Below are 19,371 nucleotides of genomic sequence, written 5' to 3'. Positions count from 1 at the left end.
GGCAGAAGGACACTGTGTTGCACATGATGGGGTGTGTGTCAATGGGTAGAGCCTGTGTGCTATAGTTGCTAGAGTGTTGGAGTGGGAACTGGGAGAGGGTTCAAATCCCCACTCAGCAATGACCTACCTCAGCCTAACCTACCACACACAGTAGTTGTGGGAATTAAAGGAGGAGGGGAGAGAACCATGTATGCTACCCAGATCTCTTGGAAAAACAAGGTGAGATATAAATGCAATCAACCAATCAATAATCACTCTGGCCTTTAATGTTTATAGCCCTATAGAACCCACCCTAGTCTGTACACTTGAAAGCAAAACCTGGAACATATTTGTTGAAACATCTTGGTGGAAACAACCCTAGGATTGCTTTGATGTGTATAAAAATTTATAACTAAATAACTAAGACTAGGAAACTTAGTTTCCTTATCCAATCAGACAATTAGCTTATCTAGCTCATTATAGTCCAAAGACAGAGAGTAATTCTCCAGGCCTTCCTGAACCCTACGTGGAGATGTTTGGGATGGAATGTCTTCTGCATGAAAAGCATGTGCTCTATCACTTGACTACAACCCTTTGCCAAAGAGAACAGTTCATTGTTACCTTCCAGCTCTAAGGAGAACAAGACACCCCCTCCCACCAAGATATTTGAACAGATGAAGAACAGAATAAGAATTCGTAAATGTGCTTAACTTCATCCGATTTCCCACCTAGTATTTCAAGAATAAGGTTCATGCCACGTGCTTTAATGCTGTAACCCACTCTGGGACCTTGGGGAGAAGGGCAGGGAAGAAGAATATGCCAGCAAAAAAAAATCAAAATGGACTGAAATTTATAAATTAATACTCGGTGAGGATCTTGCAACACTACTTGCCTCTGCATTTAAAAAGGAAACGAAAGTGGGGACTGTAAAGCGAAGGCTCTTTACTTAACGGGCTCCCGTTTGCGTAAAAGCAACCTTGAGCAAAGTCGACGAGAGGAGCAGCACAGCAGAGGGCGCTTTATGATACAGGAGCCACTTCTCGGTTCAGGCGCCGCACGATCCCTCTCGACCAAACTTTGGCGTTCGTCTTATGTTTACAAGCGCAGGAATGCGCAGTTCTCTCTCTACTACAGGGCAGGGGGCGTGGCTAAGGTAGGAGGGCGGAGCCTTTCCTGGGCAGGGTGCTGCTTTTGCACAGTAGCAATGCAACAAGTGGCTGTGCGCTCGTTCGCTTGCTTTCCCCCGGTCTTTGGCAAAGCCCCTCGGGCGAGGTAGAGGCTGCGTACCGGCGAGAGGCGCGCTCCCGCAAACGGCGGCGGGTTTGCTGAAGACCTGCGAGAGCGAGGGCGGCTGGCGTGCAATAATACCCTTGCAAAGGCGCCGGATGAGCCGATCGCCAACCTGAGGAGCCGGCGGGGCTCAGGAAAGGAGTGCGCAATGGTGGCTTTGGCGGGCAACGGAGGAATCCGCGTTTCCCTCGCCGCTGCAGCTTGAAATCAAAGAAGGGCTCCTTTTCTCCCTCCTCCCCTCCCGCTCCGCTTTCCAGCTCGGCAACAGCTTGCACAAGCCAACTGCAGAAAGCAGGTCGAGGGGGAAAGGCGGCGGCGGCGGCGGCATGGCATCTGCATAAAGTCTCGTCCCGGGGCAAGGAGGCGGCTGGGACAGGAGCAGCCGGCATGAGCGACCCCAGCGAGGCGGGGATCATCAGCTTCTCGGTGCCCAGCCCGCCGGGCATTCTTGGCGGCGGCTGCCCGCTGCTCTACGAGGATGGGCTCGCCAGGAGAGCGCCTGCGGCAGGCGAGGGGACGGCGGGCCGGGGTTTCCTGGGCGGCCCAGGCGCGCCGCCGCCCGGCACCTTTTGGAACGAGGACAGCAGCTCCGTCTGCCCCGCCAGCGACACGGCGGCCCGGGCCAAAAACAACAGCGGCGGCCACAGCAACAGGAGCACCACGGTCTCTTACGTGATCAACGAGGCGAGTCCGGGGCTGCTGCAGGCGGCGGAGAGCGGGGCCCTGCAGAGCCTGAGGGAAGCGTGCGAGGCGGTGGGCGCCGACCTGCAGACGCTGCACTTCGGCAAGCTGGACTTCGGCGAGACGGCGGTGCTCGACCGCTTCTACAACGCGGGTGAGTCGGCAGGCGAGCTTCCTTCCGGCGAGCGGAAGGTAAAAGCCGCCGCGCCTGCAGCCGAAAGCGCGCTTACCTGAGGAGAGTCTTCCTCACGCGCATGCAGGTGGTGGGGCAAGCGAGGGGCTTCAGGCTTCATTTACCTCTTCTCAATACCCACGTAGGGTGAAGAGAGGAATACCATTATGTCTGTGTTTTCTTACATTTCTATGCCGACTTTCTTCTGTTATGGAAACGGGGGCTGCACAAGTGCACTTCCCAGGTGTTCCCCCATCGAGGCACTTGCCAGACCTGCTGAGCCTCATCCAGGTGGTGGCCTTGTGGTTGGCAGTTATTTATTCCGGATCATTCACATGGCACGTGGAGTAAGGTCTAGAGGTCATCTACACAAGTGGCCCTTAAATGCTGTTTGGCAATTATTTTGTCTGAAATTCAAACGTAACCCATCACATTTTTGTTTTTCCTGGATTTGCTTGCAAGCAGAAGGTCCCAGGTTCAGTCCGTGAAAGCGCCAAGTAAAGCTGCGTGAGACCCTTGCCTGAAACCCTGAAAAGCTGCTGATGGTCAGTGTGGACAGTTCTGAGCTAGATGGACCACTAGTGTGGCTTGGTATAAGGCAGCTTCCTAAAGATAAAATGAGGGGAGGTTTCACACACGTTATAAAATAGCAAATCCAGGTTTGCCACCGCGTGTTCATGCTTGGTAAAGAGCTGCAGCCAATCCCAGCTCCTTGAGTGCATTCCCACCACATAAGGAAATACGTCTCCATGCCTCACATTCCCTCCAACACTTAGGTGATGTTAAGCACCATAAAAATATGACTAAGGGTAGTTGCAGTCATATACCAGCAGAGAGTAGCTTTCAGGGAATTCCCCCATATTTTCGCTGAGACTGAATATAATGATTTTTCATACCCAGTACTTTCCACTTCCTCTCTTTGCTTATTTCATGAAACACTGTTCCCATGATTCTTTTAAGCTTTGGGTTGATCCCATTGCCTTCACTATCAAGATTTTATAAATATTAAGGAGTCACAATCATCAGCTGCTCAAACCTTGATAAAGATCTAATAGCCCGATTCCTGTGGTAGCCACTGAGATCTGTATTTAAGCTAAAGTAAATAACTTGGTGTAGTTGGAATCAGTTTACACTATCATACCCAACTTTTCTTTCAATTGAGGGCCTTATTTGGGAGTCACCCCTTCAAACCAATCATGCATGTTATCATCTTTATCGCCTGTTTAGACAGAGTCCTGTTTTTATTATGTTACTTGTTTTTAAAACTTTTTGTGAACTGCCTTGCAAGGACAATGTGACCTGAACAGTAGATTAGAAATATTTTAAATACCTAGATAAGTATTAGCATAGGGATCTGGCCCTTGCAGAAGGTCGGTAGCATGTGACCTGCTTTCTGCTGTTTCCTAGTCTGTGAAGTAAACCTGGGCTAGTCTTTGGGAAAGCTGATCGTGTGTATTTGTGTATCGTGTGTATCGTGTCACATCTTGTGCTGTTCATAGTTTCCTTGGCTCCGAAGATAGTAATCAGTCCATATTCTGCAGCTGCTGTTAGCCAGTAGTACCTGAGGATTGTAAACAAAAGTGAATAGGCGTTTCAGTGCTAAGTCTTTTGGCAGGAAGTCTTTGGAAATAAGTAGTCCACTCTTGTCTGTTCACACCCAGGGATTCCCTGGGAATATAAAGATTTATTCAGAATTAATTCATCCACCTTTCTATTTCTGTTTGCAGAGCCACTGATGTGGCTTTGGACTTGTTCATGTGACACTGTCTAATTGGTGTGGTTTGAACATGGGCTGAGCAAAAACCAGGATTAGTTTTTGTGTGGTGGGACCATTTGTGCAACTCTTTCACCACACTCAGTTCACCCCCTAGCCTGTGTTTACTGACCAGCTGCTGAAAGTGTATTGACCACTAGTATGGTAAATATAGGTTGGGTCCTGAGCTGGCACACATAACTTTTTCAGTATATCCCAGAAACGTCTTAAACCCACAGGCATACTATGCCAGATTAATCATATGAATGGGTCCTTAGAGGCAGTGCTTAATATAAGATATTTATAGGCCAAGTAGATTGATATAAGGTGAGGAAACTATGGCCCTCCAGATGTTGGAGCACAGATCCCCTCATTCCATTTACCTTGCTTGATAGGGCCAATGGGACTTGTAGGTTAATAACGTTTGGAAAACCAGATTCCTTGTCCCTGTTTTAGGACATGACTCCTCTCCCACAGTGTATAGGAAAGAGATTGTGAAGGGGAGGTAAGAATCAAATCAAGGGCAGGTTACCACAATTTAAAAACAGCTTAAGCAGCTTAAAATCAGGGAACAGGTTAGACCCTTTAATAATATATCAAAAGCCAGGTTAAAGAGGTACCTCCTCAGTGTACAGAGAAAAACTACACGATGATTATGCCAGACACACCTCTCTGAGGAGGACATTACACAAAAATGCCCTCTCCTGGACCACTGATACCCAAAGTTCTAAGGGTGGTGGAACTACCAGGAGGATACCCTCTGACAATTTTTGTGTCCAATAGAGTCTGTGGGGAAGGAGCACCCTGATTTGGACTCAAATGAACTGGCAACCAGTGCTGCCATTTTTAAAAAAGAGGTTTGGTAAGTTCCAAATTGTACCCCAGCTAGTTGTTTGGTTGCTGCTTTTTGGAACTCTGGAAGTTTAAGAGGCCTCTTCAAGTGCAGCACCACATAGACAGCACTGCAATAATCCAGTCTAGGAGTTACTAAAGTTGTTGACAAACCATCCTTCGCTCAGAATAGGCACTCTTAGTCATCAAGGCCACCCGAGTCTCCAGTGACCCCAAGCTTCAGACCTGCTCCTCCTGGGCAGGGGTGTGTGAAACCCCATGCATAGCACACTGTCTCCCCTCTTCCTGGGCACAAGAACTTGGAACACATAACACGTTTGCCTTTCCAGGGCTCAGATTCCATTCATCTGTCCACACCTGGTCTTTATGTGCCTCCAAGCACCTGTCCAGTACCTCAACTGCCTCTTCCAAGTCAGATGAACGGAGACAGAGTTGATTGCCATATGACTTGATTTATTTATTTAATTGCCATACCACTTAATATATTTAAAATATCTCTAAGGAGTGTACAGAAACCTGAAGCAACAACAGACAGCTCAAACAAAAATATAATAAACATACACAGTTACATATAACAATGCAAAGTTACTAATATATAAAAATCATTTTCAGTCCATTTTCCTTCTGACACAACTTCCATCTCAGTCTCTGGGTTTACCCAGGGTCCAAGCAAACTCAGCTCAACCACAGCAATAAGAGTTCCAGGAAACAGGAGACATCACTCTAGTCTCTCACTCTAGGCTTGCTTTTTATGGTCAGGCCCAAAGTGGACGGTACTTCCTCAGGCACTTGCCCACAGCTGTTTCCAGACCCTGTTCCAGGTGCAGATGGTCTGTTGAGTTTTCCAGAGGGTACATAGGATGGAGGAGAGGCTGCTACGCTCACAACTGTTTCTTCACCCTCTGTCTTCTCCTCCAGCTGCCATCCACATGTTGGTGACAACTACCCCTTTACACTCTTTGACAGTCCTAGTTGTGTGCATGATTAAAGAGAGTTGATTAACTGTTCTCTGTTAAAAATGCCAACATCCCCACAAATAAGAATATACACGCCTATTTCCTCCCCCCCCCAACAGAATTACCTAAGAAATAAATACTAATTATTCAGCTGTAAATGATAAGCTAACAAGCAATTACCAGCCAAAAGGTCAACAGAAGGTGTGGGAGTATGGGAATTTACCCTTCTTTATATTTAGCTCCTGTGATGTCAGAACTCTATAAAGGAACATTTTTGTCACTGTAGTTTTTAAAAACAGCTGACGTGGCACTAGCATTAGCTCACTGTTTACCTTACCAAGCTCTGACTACAGAATTCGGGTGACGATGTTTATTATGACCACCAGCACCGTTGGTGAGGAAATGTTGTCCCAGGGTTACACAATAAATGTTGCTCTACCATAAGGGAAGGGCTGTAGCTCAGTGGTAGAGCATCTGCTTTTCAGGCAGAAAGTCTCAAGTTCAATCTGCAGCTTCTCCAGGTAAGGCTAGGCAGGTTCCCTGCCTAAAACCCTGGAGAGCCAATGAGCTAGATGGTCCAGCTCAATATAAGGCAGCTTCCTATGTTCCTGGTGGCCCACTTCACATGTTACACTAAACCATAGTTAAAGAAACTATGCATAATGTGAACATGCAGTGCACTAGTACACACTGCTCTAAAGTTCTCACTGTGTTCTTCCTTCTAGTTGCTGGGAAACAAGCCAGAGAGTGTCTCCTCACAACATCTGAACCTGAGATCATGGTTTGTTTTGAGAAAAAGAAACTACAACTCGGGTTTGAGGGCATGACAAGCCACACTCTGGCTTGTTTCCTGTCAGTGTGGCAGCAGCAGGAGCCAGGGAGGAACTCAGCAAGAAATTCTGAGCCATGTGGACAGCAATAGCAAGAACTTTGGCTTAATGTGATGTGTTAACCAAGAAAGTGTTAATAGGTGGTATCAACAGCTGTAACTTCAGCAATACTGGAGCAGAAAATACTGAATAATATTTACTAATGGAATACGGGATTAGGACCATAATAATATTATTAGTAACACTCCCACATGCTTACACTTATATGCAAGTATGGTTGGAGTGAGCTAAAGCTAGATATACTTGATTGAATTCTAAGGTTTATATATTGATTAATTAAGAAAATGCATACCCTGCTTTTCATCTAGGTCTCAGTGAGATTTACAGAAATTCTGATTTGTTTATTTAATTTCATAAAAAATTATGCACCACTTGCTTATAAAAAACCTCAAAGCGGTTTGCAGAAGATAAAACCAGAAAAATCCAGAAAAAACCAGACAACCCTACTTTAAAACATATGAAAGTTAACATACTAGAACAGATTAAAATTACCTAAACTTTCTAAGCATCTGAGATATCTTGTCTAAGCAAAGTAAAGTGAAGGTACCTGCTTGATCTCAATAGGCAGGGAGTTCTAAAGTGTAAGGTGAAAAAGTGTGCATATATATATATATATATATATATGTGTGTGTGTGTGTGTGTGTGTGTGTATATATGTGTGTGTGTATGTATGTTTCGGAACATGCACACAGATAACTTAATACATGAAATGAAGACAGAATGGATTTACCAGTGAACACATGTGAAATTGATGCTGACCAGAAGTAGACTGATGGGTCCATTCTGAAGTACAGCAACAATGGGTACACTCAGTTCCAAAAATTACAAAGTCATTTTAATCCTGAGTCTTGCCAACTTTAGAATGTGTACAAAGTGCAAAGAGAATTCAAAACATGGTGGATTTTTTTGCCGGGGGGGGGGCGGCTATTGGGTTGTTGTTTTTACAGTGGTACCTCGGTTCTCAAATGGAATCCATTCCGGAAGCCTGTTTGGCTTCCGAAATGATCAAAAACTGAGGTGCAGCTTCCCATTGGTTGCAAGAGCTTCTTGCACTCAACGGAAGCCGTGTCGCACCTTTGGGTTCCGAAAAATGTTTGAAAACAGAAGCATTTACTTCTGGGTTTTCGGCATTCGAGAACTGAAGCATACAGCAACAGAGGCGTTGGGAACTGAGGTACCACGGTATTTTGATTATGTATTTTGTGGTTTTGATTTTCTTCTGTGAACCACCTTGAGACCTCTGGGTATAAGGTAGAATAAGCTCAATCAATCAATCATTCAATTCCAGGCATGTTAGAATCCAGATCGCTGTACAGATTGCTGCATGTGTTTTTCTGTACTCCCCGTCTCCCTTGTGTAGGAGGGGTGGGAACAGAGATAATTTAGGAATATACCTGTAGTAAATCCTGCGGGTAGGTAGACAGAAAAAGAAGAGGGCATGTGACTACAGTTGTGTAGTAAAGCAGAAAAAGAGGAATGCAAGTGCTGTGATACACAGAAAGAGAGTGAGTGGAAAATGTCAATGAGCGGTTAACAATGAAAGCAAAGGAGACAAAGGAGACCCCTTTCTAGTTTATTTTGTGCTGTTGAATGCATGCACTGGGGATTGAGCCTGCCTCTTCTTTTGCCATAAGTTTCATTTCTTGGTCATGTTGGAGTGTGACAAGGAGATGGCAGCTTGGAACTTGAATAAGGCTCTGTGGGTGTTCCATTGCCTTGTCAAGCTTAGATTTGGCGGGCCAGGGGACTGCCAGTAGCATCTAGAAACATAGGTGTGCATGTGTGTAGCCTGGTAGCCACTGGTAAGAAGGAGCTGCATGTAGGTGAGGGAGCAGGCTGCTATTGCTGGTTGTGGGGGGAATGGAATGTTCTGCCTCTTCATGGCACCCAGCAAGGAAACCAAGCACTCTGCCAAAAGAGAACCCCCTGCCCCCTCCCACTTCACACCTAGCAAATGCATGCAGCACGCTGCTGTAGGTGGAATTCTCCAACCTCCCACCCCATTCTGTCATCCATCTAACAGGTTGGTAAAGAAAAATGCAGGCTTGTACCTATTTGCAAGGCTGTCCTATATAGCCTCCTATTATGTAATAGTATATTTTGCAGTATATTTTAGACCCAGGAGATGGAACCTCAGGCTTGGGGGCCAAATGTGACATTGGGACTCTCTCCAGGTCTCAGCCACACCTAGCCACACACCTTTTTGCCAGGCCACATCCCTTGTCAGCCCTGCTTTGCACCTTCCTTGAATGGTTTTGCTTGGCTTGAATGTGTCTTTGAACTCTAATAATGATTCACGCTTGCCTGGATGGAGGATATAGAGGGGTGTATGAGTGTGTGCAGAAACTATTGCATGGAGGTAAAAATTCCCATCTCTGCTGCTCTTCTCACTTTTTTAAGTGTGTCAGTGCATACAAAACTCTTTAATTAGTCAAAATCACTGTCTTACTGATGTGCAGTTTTTCAACATAGCATTGTCTCCTTACAGCATCATTATTGTTCATCTCTAAAACGTGTTTTCCTGACTTGAGCTGTTAATTTCTGACTCATAGGGATTAACTCCTGTTACATAAAACATTATTCTAGCCAGTGCATCCCAAGGTGCTACTATGTTTTCTGCTTTGTGCTTCAGGTTAGAATTGCCAGCTCTTGGCCGGAAGAATGCTTCTGTGTCTTTCGTTTAATTAATTAATTTACTGCGCTTGTCTTACTTTTCCTCAACCATAACAATTCTCAAAATATTTTAATTACTATGTGACGAGGAGAATTTAAAGCAGCTGGCTTTCACAGAGGAAGTGGTGGACTGTAGGGAAATATGTCTACTTCTCTTATAATAAGAATTGGAATATAAAAGTGCTAGTTATCAGGTTAGAAAAATCAAACTAGTTCATGCGGTCTAGTGCCATTCATCTTCCCTTTTGCATAGGTTTTGGCTGGAGTAGTTCAATACTGCAGTTTAAAAGTGATAATGGAAACAGGAGGAGAATTGTGGAAGCTTAGCAAAGTCATGGAGGCCAAATGGGAGACTTTATTTAGACATTGGCTACATTATTTTATCTCTGAGTTGGAGTGAGAAACGAAAACACTTGTCTCACATACATAAAGGAGGCTGAACATTTCATTTGCCTGCAAGTCTCCCTCCTGGCTACTGACTGAGTTCTTGCGATGTCATGGATCATTCACGAGTATTCTCGTGCTGGGCAGTCATAGAAATTTCAGACATGATGCAATTAACTGGCATCTGAGTGGAAGAGTAATTTTGGTTTACACACTGTGCTGGTGGAGAGGGAGGGGGGACCCATGTGAAGGCAATGGAACTAAGGAGTGGGGAGCACCTTTTTTTCACCTAAGGACTACATTCCCTTCTGGTAAACTTTCCAAAGGCCACATGCTCATGGTGGGTGGGGTCAGAAGGACGAGTGGATGGAGTAGCACCCACTTTGGACATTAGGTTGGTTTCTGAATGCACTCCCCCACTCATCTCTGTTCTCCATCCAGACAATAAAGAAGCATTATGAGAGTTCAAGGGTGTATTCCAGCCATGCAAAAATATTTGGGGTGTGAAGCTGGGCCAGTGAGCTGTGTGGCCTAGGGAGAGAAGCTCCTGGGTCAGAAGTTCCCGATGGTTAACAGGGATCTGAGATAAAGAGGCGGTTGGTAGAGATCCTTTCCCAGGCTATAGGGGCTGAAGTAGGTGTCTGAGCTTTTAGTGCTAAAGCTGGGGTTAGTGGGTCAAGGATTTGTGCAAGGCTAACATCCATGAGGTGGTGGTGTGTGCAGCATCACAATATTTCATGTATTAGTTCCAAATTACCTGCCAGCCACTAGTTGCAGCCATTAAGGTAAAGGGACCCCTGACCATTAGGTCCAGTCGTAACCGACTCTGGGGTTGCGGCACTCATCTCACTCTATTGGCCAAGGGAGCCGGCGTACAGCTTCTGGGTCATGTGGCCAGCATGACTGAGCCACTTCTGGCGAGCCAGAGCAGCGCACGGAAATGCCATTTACCTTCCCGCCAAAGCGGTACCTATTTATCTACTTGCACTTTGACATGCTTTCGAACTGCTAGGTTGGCAGGAGCAGGGACTGAGCAAAGGGAGCTCACCCTGTCGCTGGGATTCAAACCGCCAACCTTCTGATCAGCAAGTCCTAGGCTCTGTGGTTTAACCCACAGCGCCACCCGTGTCCCACTTGCAGCCGTTAGTTGTCACCAATTACTCTTATTATCTGCCTTATTCAGAGGATAAGTGGCTATCATCACTCTCCACTGGTGGAAGGGACAGAGGGCTTTGTGTGAACTGTTGTTGTGCTTCACTGGAGTCCCTGTTGTGGTATGGTTGCTGTATTCATAGCTCTGTCTCTCTTCTAATCTGAAAAGGTCAGTAGCTCTTTAAAGACAGAGCACACTTGTGTCCCACAGTTTGCTGGAGGTATGGCCCTTGCCTCCTAGCCTTAAAGGACAATTCTGCTTCTTCAGGAAATGTAAGAGATAAGGAGCACTTGCACGTGCAGCCAGCCTCCCTTGGTTGGTCCTATGGCATCTGCATGCCTGGCCCACTTTCTTGTTTACATGTGTAATTTGCCCCCTGGGTGTATGGGAAAAGGAGGCAGTTTTCAGCCAAGCAACAAATTGCACTGCAGTTTTAAATGCACTTGTCAGTGAGTAAAGGCTTTTACAATTGCACACGACAAAACAATGCAAATCGGCTCTCACTGTTTTACAAAGTTTTGACGCTGTCCAGAATGTACAGAAGTGAGTCTGTACCATGGTTGCTTGGCTGCAGACTCAAAGGCTTTACATACAAGGACATAGGGAATGCAAGAAGCAGAGCAACTCTTTGTAAATTCCAGTGATTCTTTTCTGATAGTGTCTTGCTTACCTTTGGGAGATGCTACATTCCAAGGCTTTTTCCTTTGACACTGTGAACCAGAATGTTGGTTACAAAACTATTCCTATTTTTGGATTTCCTGGAATTTGTGATGAAATGTAATGTTAAGGCTTTCTCTCTGTCTTGGAGTTCTTATAACATTCAGTTGCTTCTTAAAACACTTTTGTCCCCTATTAATAGTGGATTGAGTGATTTCCAAACCCCATTTTAGCACAGAAATACATGCTTCCCACAACATCTGCTGTTTGTAGTGGCTGAAAATCAGCTCCAGCATAATAATAACTACTAGTTATAGAATAAAAATGAGTGATTAATAAATTTCACTTTTAATTCTACTTGTTTCCCTTAAGTGAAGTCTCTGCCTGCTTGCCTCCACCCCCACCTCCACCCCCTAACATCTGCAATGCATCATGTGTTGGATTAGCTAGGGGTTATTCAAATGTTTCTTTTGTCCCCCCCCCCCCCCGAGAACTATTTGGATGGGGTTTGTTCCTAAACAGATTAAAAGGACCTTCTTCTAGTGCTTGGAGTAGTGCCTAGTGAGGCTACACTGTAATAATATGCCAGTCACTGGCATACAGAAAATTTTTGTTGTCTTTGCTTAGGCTCAGAAAGCAAAAAGTGACACCATGGGGGCAGGGATATCTTTCAGATGAAAACTGTGTTACTGTGATTTTGGAATTCCCCCTGCAATATGTATTTTAGGTTTTTTTCTTCTTTTCCCCCTTGTGTGACTACTTCTTCACAGGAGGACAAACGTTGTTGGAACTGACCCTTGTCTTATATTGCTGAGAAATGGACTGATGTAGTAGGAGGCAGAGACGACTGATAAAATCATAATAGATTCACAAATTCCCATTATTAAGTGATAGCTGCATTTGTGTGGATAATGTAACATATGAACTTGCTCTACACGTGCTCAGTTTATTGTATGCTTATTGAATGTTTAAATTGGTTGCAATCTGATTGTAATTTGAAGGCCCCTTTACAGTACAAATTTAACTTGGCTTTCTTTATGCTGCAAGGATAATAGCCCATTATCTACTGCAATAACAGGAGCAGTTGAACAGGGCTTGCTGTATCGCAATGGGACATGTTACTTTTTTTCAGTCTATGAGCTGCATGGTTGCTTTGTGCAATATGGCACAGCCTTGCAAATATTCAATTCGTAATCTAGCACACTATCCGTGACCATGGCTTGGTTCTGTAGCACCAGAGTTGCCACATTCAAGTTTTGGGGGCAGTTGTAACACTGGCGTCTGCCTGGTGGGGCTGAATTGAGGAGTCATGCCCCACGTGGTGGCTGGGGTGAACATTGGGTTGCAGGCAGATTGCTGCTGGATTTGGCACCATGATCAGAGTCAGATCAGGCCCAGTGGGGCTGGCTTGGGATCCAGTGGATTCTCTCTAGAATCCTACCTCCCATTTCAGGGGAAGGCTGATGGAAGCCAGCAAAGCCAGACCAAAGGATACTTCTACTCTATCCAGCTCCCTGGTGCAAAAGGGAGAATGTACTGCTCTGACCATCAAAGGTTTTGAGCACATGCTAATCACAATTTAAGCTTTTTGTTCTCACAGCATAAATCCTGGTGGGTAGTGTTCAAGGCCTGATATTGTGGGAAAGTACCAACAGTTGTTCTGTAATCACTTATTTCATATCATAGTATAAACTCCTTTTTTTTTCCACCGCCATGATCAAAGATATTCTTTTTTTTTAAAAAAAGAAATCCTACATTTGTAGTACAAGGGTAGGCTATGGACCTTTTTCAGAAGTCGAATGGAAATAAAACAAATGTATCCTAGGCAGGGAGGTGGCTTGAGGGCAGCAGGTTCTTCACCTTATTCAAAACAACCCCAGTGTGTATACAGTATATATGGAGGATGGCATCACAAATTGAAATGAGCGTGTATAACTTAGGGGCTGTGTCTGCTTCAGCTGTTCTGCTTCCACCTACACAGATATTTGTTCTGTGCACACATTTAAGATTGCGTTCCTCCAGCTCATTTAGCTACACTTAGCTACCATATGGCACTCCACCTTGTTTTATGTGTTCAGCACACTTGTTAATGATGGTATGTTAGAATCAAGACACCCGGAGAGCAGATGTGGAACACTGGAGGTTCTTTATATTTTCATTGAATACATGTTTCAATCTCTAGCTGTGATCATCATACAGATTCATAATCCACTGTAGGTTATACTAACATCAAAAGGGCACCACCTAACCCATGATCCAGCCAAATTTAAGCACTTTCAGGCTGTAATTCTGTACTCACCAACCTGTGAGGAAGTCCCATTGAACTCAGTGGGATAATCAGAGGATTGCTGTGAACAAGTCCTACTGATTTCAGTCAGAGGGTAACACAGATGTTTAAATGTCTTTATTTGAAATCACATTCATTTTAACAGTGCTTAACTTTGGATGGATCGTGCTTCTTATGTACACATTGTAACCAAAGACTAAAATAACAAATGAATAAGTGCCATATGTGAGTTCTTTAGTATTTTAGTAGTCGCACTTGTCTTCAGCTTTGTACATTCCATCTTTTCCAGTGTTCAGAAAGGAAGTATACACTAAACATTACCAAAGGCATCAGCATTGCAGCTCCATTGACAAAATGGGAAAGTGTACTAATAATAATGAGGCTGATCTTGTGACATAACGTAGCATGACCTTCTGTGGACTACAGTTTACTTCATCATATGCCTCACATTGATGTTACTCAGCAGGAATCCTGTGAATATTGATATTACACAGCAGGATTCCAATGCGGTGAGAGAACTGTAGAGCGTTAATTGTACAGTCATGATGTAGAACGGAAATGTGATTATTGTGAATGACATAATGATGTTTTAAAAGGTTAATTTGATCTCATGCATTGGTCAATCAACTGCTCAACTGAAAAAGAACACCTGGATGAAAACAGGAAATGTATAAATTATGACATAGTTTCAAGTGCCGGTTTATTGCTTCTTTTCTTTCTGTTGCGTGTCTGTGTCATAACTCTGAAAGACTGCAAGGAATGCTGCAGCACTTGAGTGAGACTAATAAAAACATTTGAGCTTTCTGGACCATATTGGTAAAAGAATGCAGAGTACTTAACTAAGCCTGTTCATGCATTATATTCTGGGGAGAACACACAATCTGGCCTTAGTTTTGGGTGAAGTCTCACCCTTGTCCTCCCTTTCCCCCAATCTGTGGGGAGAAAAGAACTAGGCTATACTATATTAACTTGAATGTGATATTAACCTAGCCATTTAATTTAATGCCCATATTTTTTCAGGGTACAAAAAGAGAGATAATCATTCAATATGTGCCTGACCATGTATATGCACATCATGTTGAACCTGGAAGTATCATGGAAACGTCATAAAGGGGTCACTGAAATATCACTAAAAGCGCAGAACAGGGTGTTTGTTGACTTTTTCAATGGGTTTCAATTATATGCAATTTCACTCTGTTAGGTTTCTTTTTACCCAAGCCGTTGGCCCTTAATATGAAGGATTTTATATACTCGTGGTCTCTTTTGACAGGTGGAATGTGTTAGACCTGCCTTTTATATGTATTTTTAGGCTTTGTGTTTTTATGTTTTTATTCTGTTTTAGCTCTATACTGGTTTTATTCTTTGTAGTATTTTGTAGGTTTCTTTGAGTTACTTTGTTGGGGGGTGGGGTGGGGGAAATCAAACTGATAAGTGCAATTAATAATAATAGCAACAGCCCCTGACATGCATGTTTCTTCACAAATTCATGAGCTATCAATGACTACTAGTCATGATGGCTATGCATTGCTTCTGGTGTCAGAGGAAGCTTGCCTCGGAAATGCTAGTTTCTTGGCATCACAAGTGGGAGGGTGCTGTCACACTCAGGTACTGCTTGGGGGCATCTGGCTTCACACTGTGGGAACAGAATGCTGGACTAATCCAGCATAGGCCTTTGGTCTGATCCAGCAGGACTCTAATGTACATGATACAATGCTATATGCATGAAACTCTACATATAAGGGGCTGTGCCCCCTGCCACACTCATAGAATTTTCATTGCTGCACTTAAAGGAATGTGAAAGAAGCAATTTTTACAAACTGCCTCTTTTTGCTGTAACTCTGGAGCCTATTTTTATTACAAAATTTATTACAAGGTTTCTGTAACACCCTTCATCAAACATGGTCATAGGGTGGTGTACAACAAAATAGGGCAAAATAAAATTATGTTGTAAACAAGAACTCTCATAAAATGCCTAAATAACATAATCAGCAACCATGCAATTTAAAAATGACTCAGCCTATTAGTCTCTAAAAGCTGAACTAAAAGCTGAGGTTTTTATCGTTCATCTTAATGAATATAAGTTTGGGGCAAGATTGTTTCCTACAAAAGGAGCATTTTTAATCTGCAGGCTTCAGATGGGCTTTTTGCAACTATGTACTCAAAGGAGTGTTTTCAAAGGAGGTCTCTGTAACCTCTAATGAGAGCTAATTGGCAGCTACAGCAAGCCACTATGAACTTTGACAGCTGTCAAGCGCATGATATCATTATGACATCACTAGCTGTCAAAGTTCATAGTGGCTTGCTGTAGCACTAGAATGCAAAAATAATAATGAAGCTACTCGTTTTTAATAAAGCTGTTTTGTAAAATAATAGGTTTTTTCTCTGAATTTAATGTTTGTATCCAACTAAGTTTACTTGGGGCAGACCCGTTTAAATTAGTGGACCTAAGTTAGCCATGTTGATTGATTTCAGTGAGTGTACTCTGCATATCACTAACATTTGATACCCTGAACCTTTTGGCTATAACACTGAATGAATAAGAACTAAGTCACTGCAGTCACAAGCTGAAGCTATCAGGCACTACCAGTGAAAAATGAAAGCAAACGGGTTTATCATGTTTGTTTAATCTCATGTTACAAAGTTGGACAGCCTTCATGCAGAGTGTTAAGAATCTTAATTTGGGTGAGTCATATCCGCTTTCTGTATTGGATACGTAAGTGCAATTTAACATAACTTAATTACTAGTTAGATAATATTAGTCTAGTAGCATACATAATAACTCCTTGTTTGCCATGCTGGTAATTTCACACATGTGCTTCTCTTGCATGAATATAAATACTCAGCAAAGTTAATCTTGGTCACCTATACAACTGAATACAAGTCAGTTTACCACAGTTCCTTGGGCCAAATCTAGCCTCTTGATGGTGGCATCTACCACTCTTCTCATGCTGCATATACTCAAAGAGGCAGAGGAATGAGCTGCATTTGTGGCAATAGAACTTGGCGGCCAGCTTCCCCCACTCTTTACTGGTGGTGGGTCATTGTCCTGTCATCCACCATTCCCTTGTCATAATGAGCTGCCCAAATGGCACTAAATACACACAATGCTTAAGGATATTGAGGTGGCCAGCATGGTGCCTTCCAGGTCTTGTGAACTGCATTTCCCATCTTTCCCAATCATTGTCCCCACTGACTGGGGCTGATGGAAATTCTTAGCCTTTAGAACTTATATAAACTCTGTTTTAAAACAGCTGCATTGGTTGCCAGTTCATTTCCAGGCCAGATTTAAGGTGCTCACAATTTAAGGTGTTTAAAGGTCTAAATGTCTCAGGCCCCAAATACCTGAAAGACAGCCTTTGTCCCTATGGATCAGGGGTCCCCAAACTAAGGCCCGCGGGCTGGATATGGCCCGCGGGACTCATTTATCTGGCCCGCGGCGACCTCCAGCGCTGCACTGCGTGGCTGCCCACGTCCGGGTCAGAGGAGCACATGCACAAGCATTATTTCTGGTGCACATCCGGGTTGGAGGAGGCCCGTACACATGTGCACAAGCTATTTCCGGAAATAGCGTGTGTGCATGCATATGGGCACTTGCTCCCCCACCCTCTGGCCTGCCGCATGATCGGCGCTGGCGGTAAGTTTGCTGACCCCTGCTATAGATCCTCTCATATGTTACAGTCAGCAGGAAGACTCTCTTGGTAGTCTCATCACCCTTAGAAGTTGGGAGAGAGATGGGCCAGAAGAGGAGATTCCCTGTGGTGACTCCTAAGCTGTGAAATCCTTCCCCACAGAGGCACAACGGGCGCCTTCACTATTCATCTTCCTGTGAATACTGAAGATGCACTTCTGGCCTTTGACACCTGAGATGTGTGTTTTCAGGGCCCAACCTATTCCTGTGAATAATTTAACAGTTTTTAATACTGAATTTTAGTTTGTTCTAATTCTCCCTGGGACCTACCTGCTTGTGAAGAGCAGTTAATAAGCAGTAATAGTAGTAGTAGTAGTACTATAGATGCAAATGAAAGGAACGACTAATTAAAAAGCCAGTAGCTGAGACTCCAAATGAATCTTAAAAGAAAAGAACAGATAAAGAAATGACTGATTAAAAATCTGGTAGCTGGAAAACAGTTCAGTATTACTTTTCTAGTTCATACTGGAAAGTCAAAAGAGCAAAATCACCACAGGTACAGGAAAATAACACAGAAAATAACATAAAAAATTGGAAGAATCTACTTTCACTGTAACAATTTTGCCCTGGAAATGTAGCCTCTGGCCTTGCGTTGTGGAGAAATCTCAACTTGCTTCTACATGTCTGCTTTTACTGAGAACATTTCCCAGGGAAGGAAGAATAGGATGTGCATCAGTGTTGAAGTCATTTTTGTTTCAGCAATTTTTTCTAACAGGATGAAAAGTCTCTAGGTGATCGTTTTGTATTGTTTTTAAACTTGTATATAGTTGTGTTTTGTACTGTTTTTAAAAAAAATTATAATTGTTTTTATTATATGTTTCTAAATCACCTTGAAATATGTATAAAAGGTGAGTCAGTAACCAGCCAATCAATAATAATAATAATAATAATAATAATAATAATAATAATAATTTAGGCAAGCCTTGGAATCCATCCTTTTAGAAAAGCACTGAGTTCCTTAGACACTAACAGGAAACCAGACATTACAATCCTAAGTACAAAGTTAGTACCTTGTTTTCTACCATTGACAAACCACAGTCAAGATAGTTGTCTGAAATATTGATGGGCTGAATTATAGCACTCTTACCTCACATTCAGATTCCCAAATCATTTTTTCTCTTGGGAAAACTCAACTCCTTCAGTAAAAGCTAACCCCCCCCCCAAGCTACCTCATCTGAATAACAAAGACTAATGAACTGAAACATAGGAGCACTTGTTTGGCTCCAATAAGCAGGCAGCAGGCTTCCAGTGAGTGCTCCTCTCAGTAAAGATAGCTACTGTATTGTGTTTGCCTTTGTGGGAAGGAAGGGGAAGTAACTGCCCCCCCCAGCACTCTTAACACCCAAAAGTAACAGGTAGCCAATGGGCTTTGAGAATTCTAAATGCAGGGGTTGGACAGGGACAAACAGACCCAGGTGGCTACACTCACATGGTGAAACCCTGTTGCCTTGTTATCTGGTTGCTTCAATTCAAGTCGATTTTTAATTTTGAGAACAAATCAAACTGAGTGATGCAGTCACCTTTAATGGTATTTCTGCTTCCCATGACCCTTCAGCAATAATCTCATACTGGTGGAACTGCTCCTGTGTGATTTGATCAGTTTATTATTGCTTTCCTACCCCTGATGAATATTTCACATACATGCTAGGTTTATAAGAAACTTCAGCACTTCCTGAGCTAGTAGGTGGTAGTTGCAATTATCATATGCATACCAGTAATACCATGTCTAAATCTTGTTGCAGTACTCATAGATATAATCTGAAGTGCCTTATAACCTTTAAGCACTGATTCCTAGAGTGATGCAAAGAGCACAAAGGCACTTATTGAAAGACTTCTTACAAGCATTCTTAACTCTGGATCTCATTGGGCTTTAAACAAAAATAGACCTCACTGATATTGCCAATTGCCCAAGCCAAACATGTGAAGCATCCTCTGTGGGTTCTCCCTTTTTAATTT

The 19,371-nt window shown here is 43.5% G+C and overlaps 1 protein-coding gene across 7 annotated transcripts in view; it reads left to right on the top strand.

Moving 5' to 3' along the window:
• The first annotated feature begins 508 nt into the window (after window positions 1-508).
• Window positions 509-19,371, top strand: part of MAP3K5 (mitogen-activated protein kinase kinase kinase 5) — a 92,570-nt gene continuing 73,707 nt past the window's right edge. For 3 of the 7 annotated variants that reach the window (XR_014562342.1, XR_014562343.1, XR_014562344.1), the window contains exon 1: window positions 509-2,104. Coding sequence is in view for 2 of the 7 variants with exons in the window: in XM_083731602.1 (XP_083587728.1) it covers window positions 1,657-2,104 (448 nt within the window). In the remaining 5 variants the exon portion in view is untranslated. The remainder of the gene's footprint in view (window positions 2,105-19,371) is intronic. The other 4 variants (XR_014562345.1, XR_014562346.1, XM_083731602.1 and 1 more) reach the window with 2 other exon arrangements.

Source organism: Podarcis gaigeae (assembly GCF_964106915.1).
Source record: "Podarcis gaigeae genome assembly, chromosome: 3".
Classification (NCBI taxonomy): Eukaryota; Metazoa; Chordata; class Lepidosauria; order Squamata; family Lacertidae; genus Podarcis; species Podarcis gaigeae.
The sequence above is the reverse complement of the archived record's forward strand: the minus strand, read 5'-3'. Positions and strand labels throughout refer to the sequence as shown.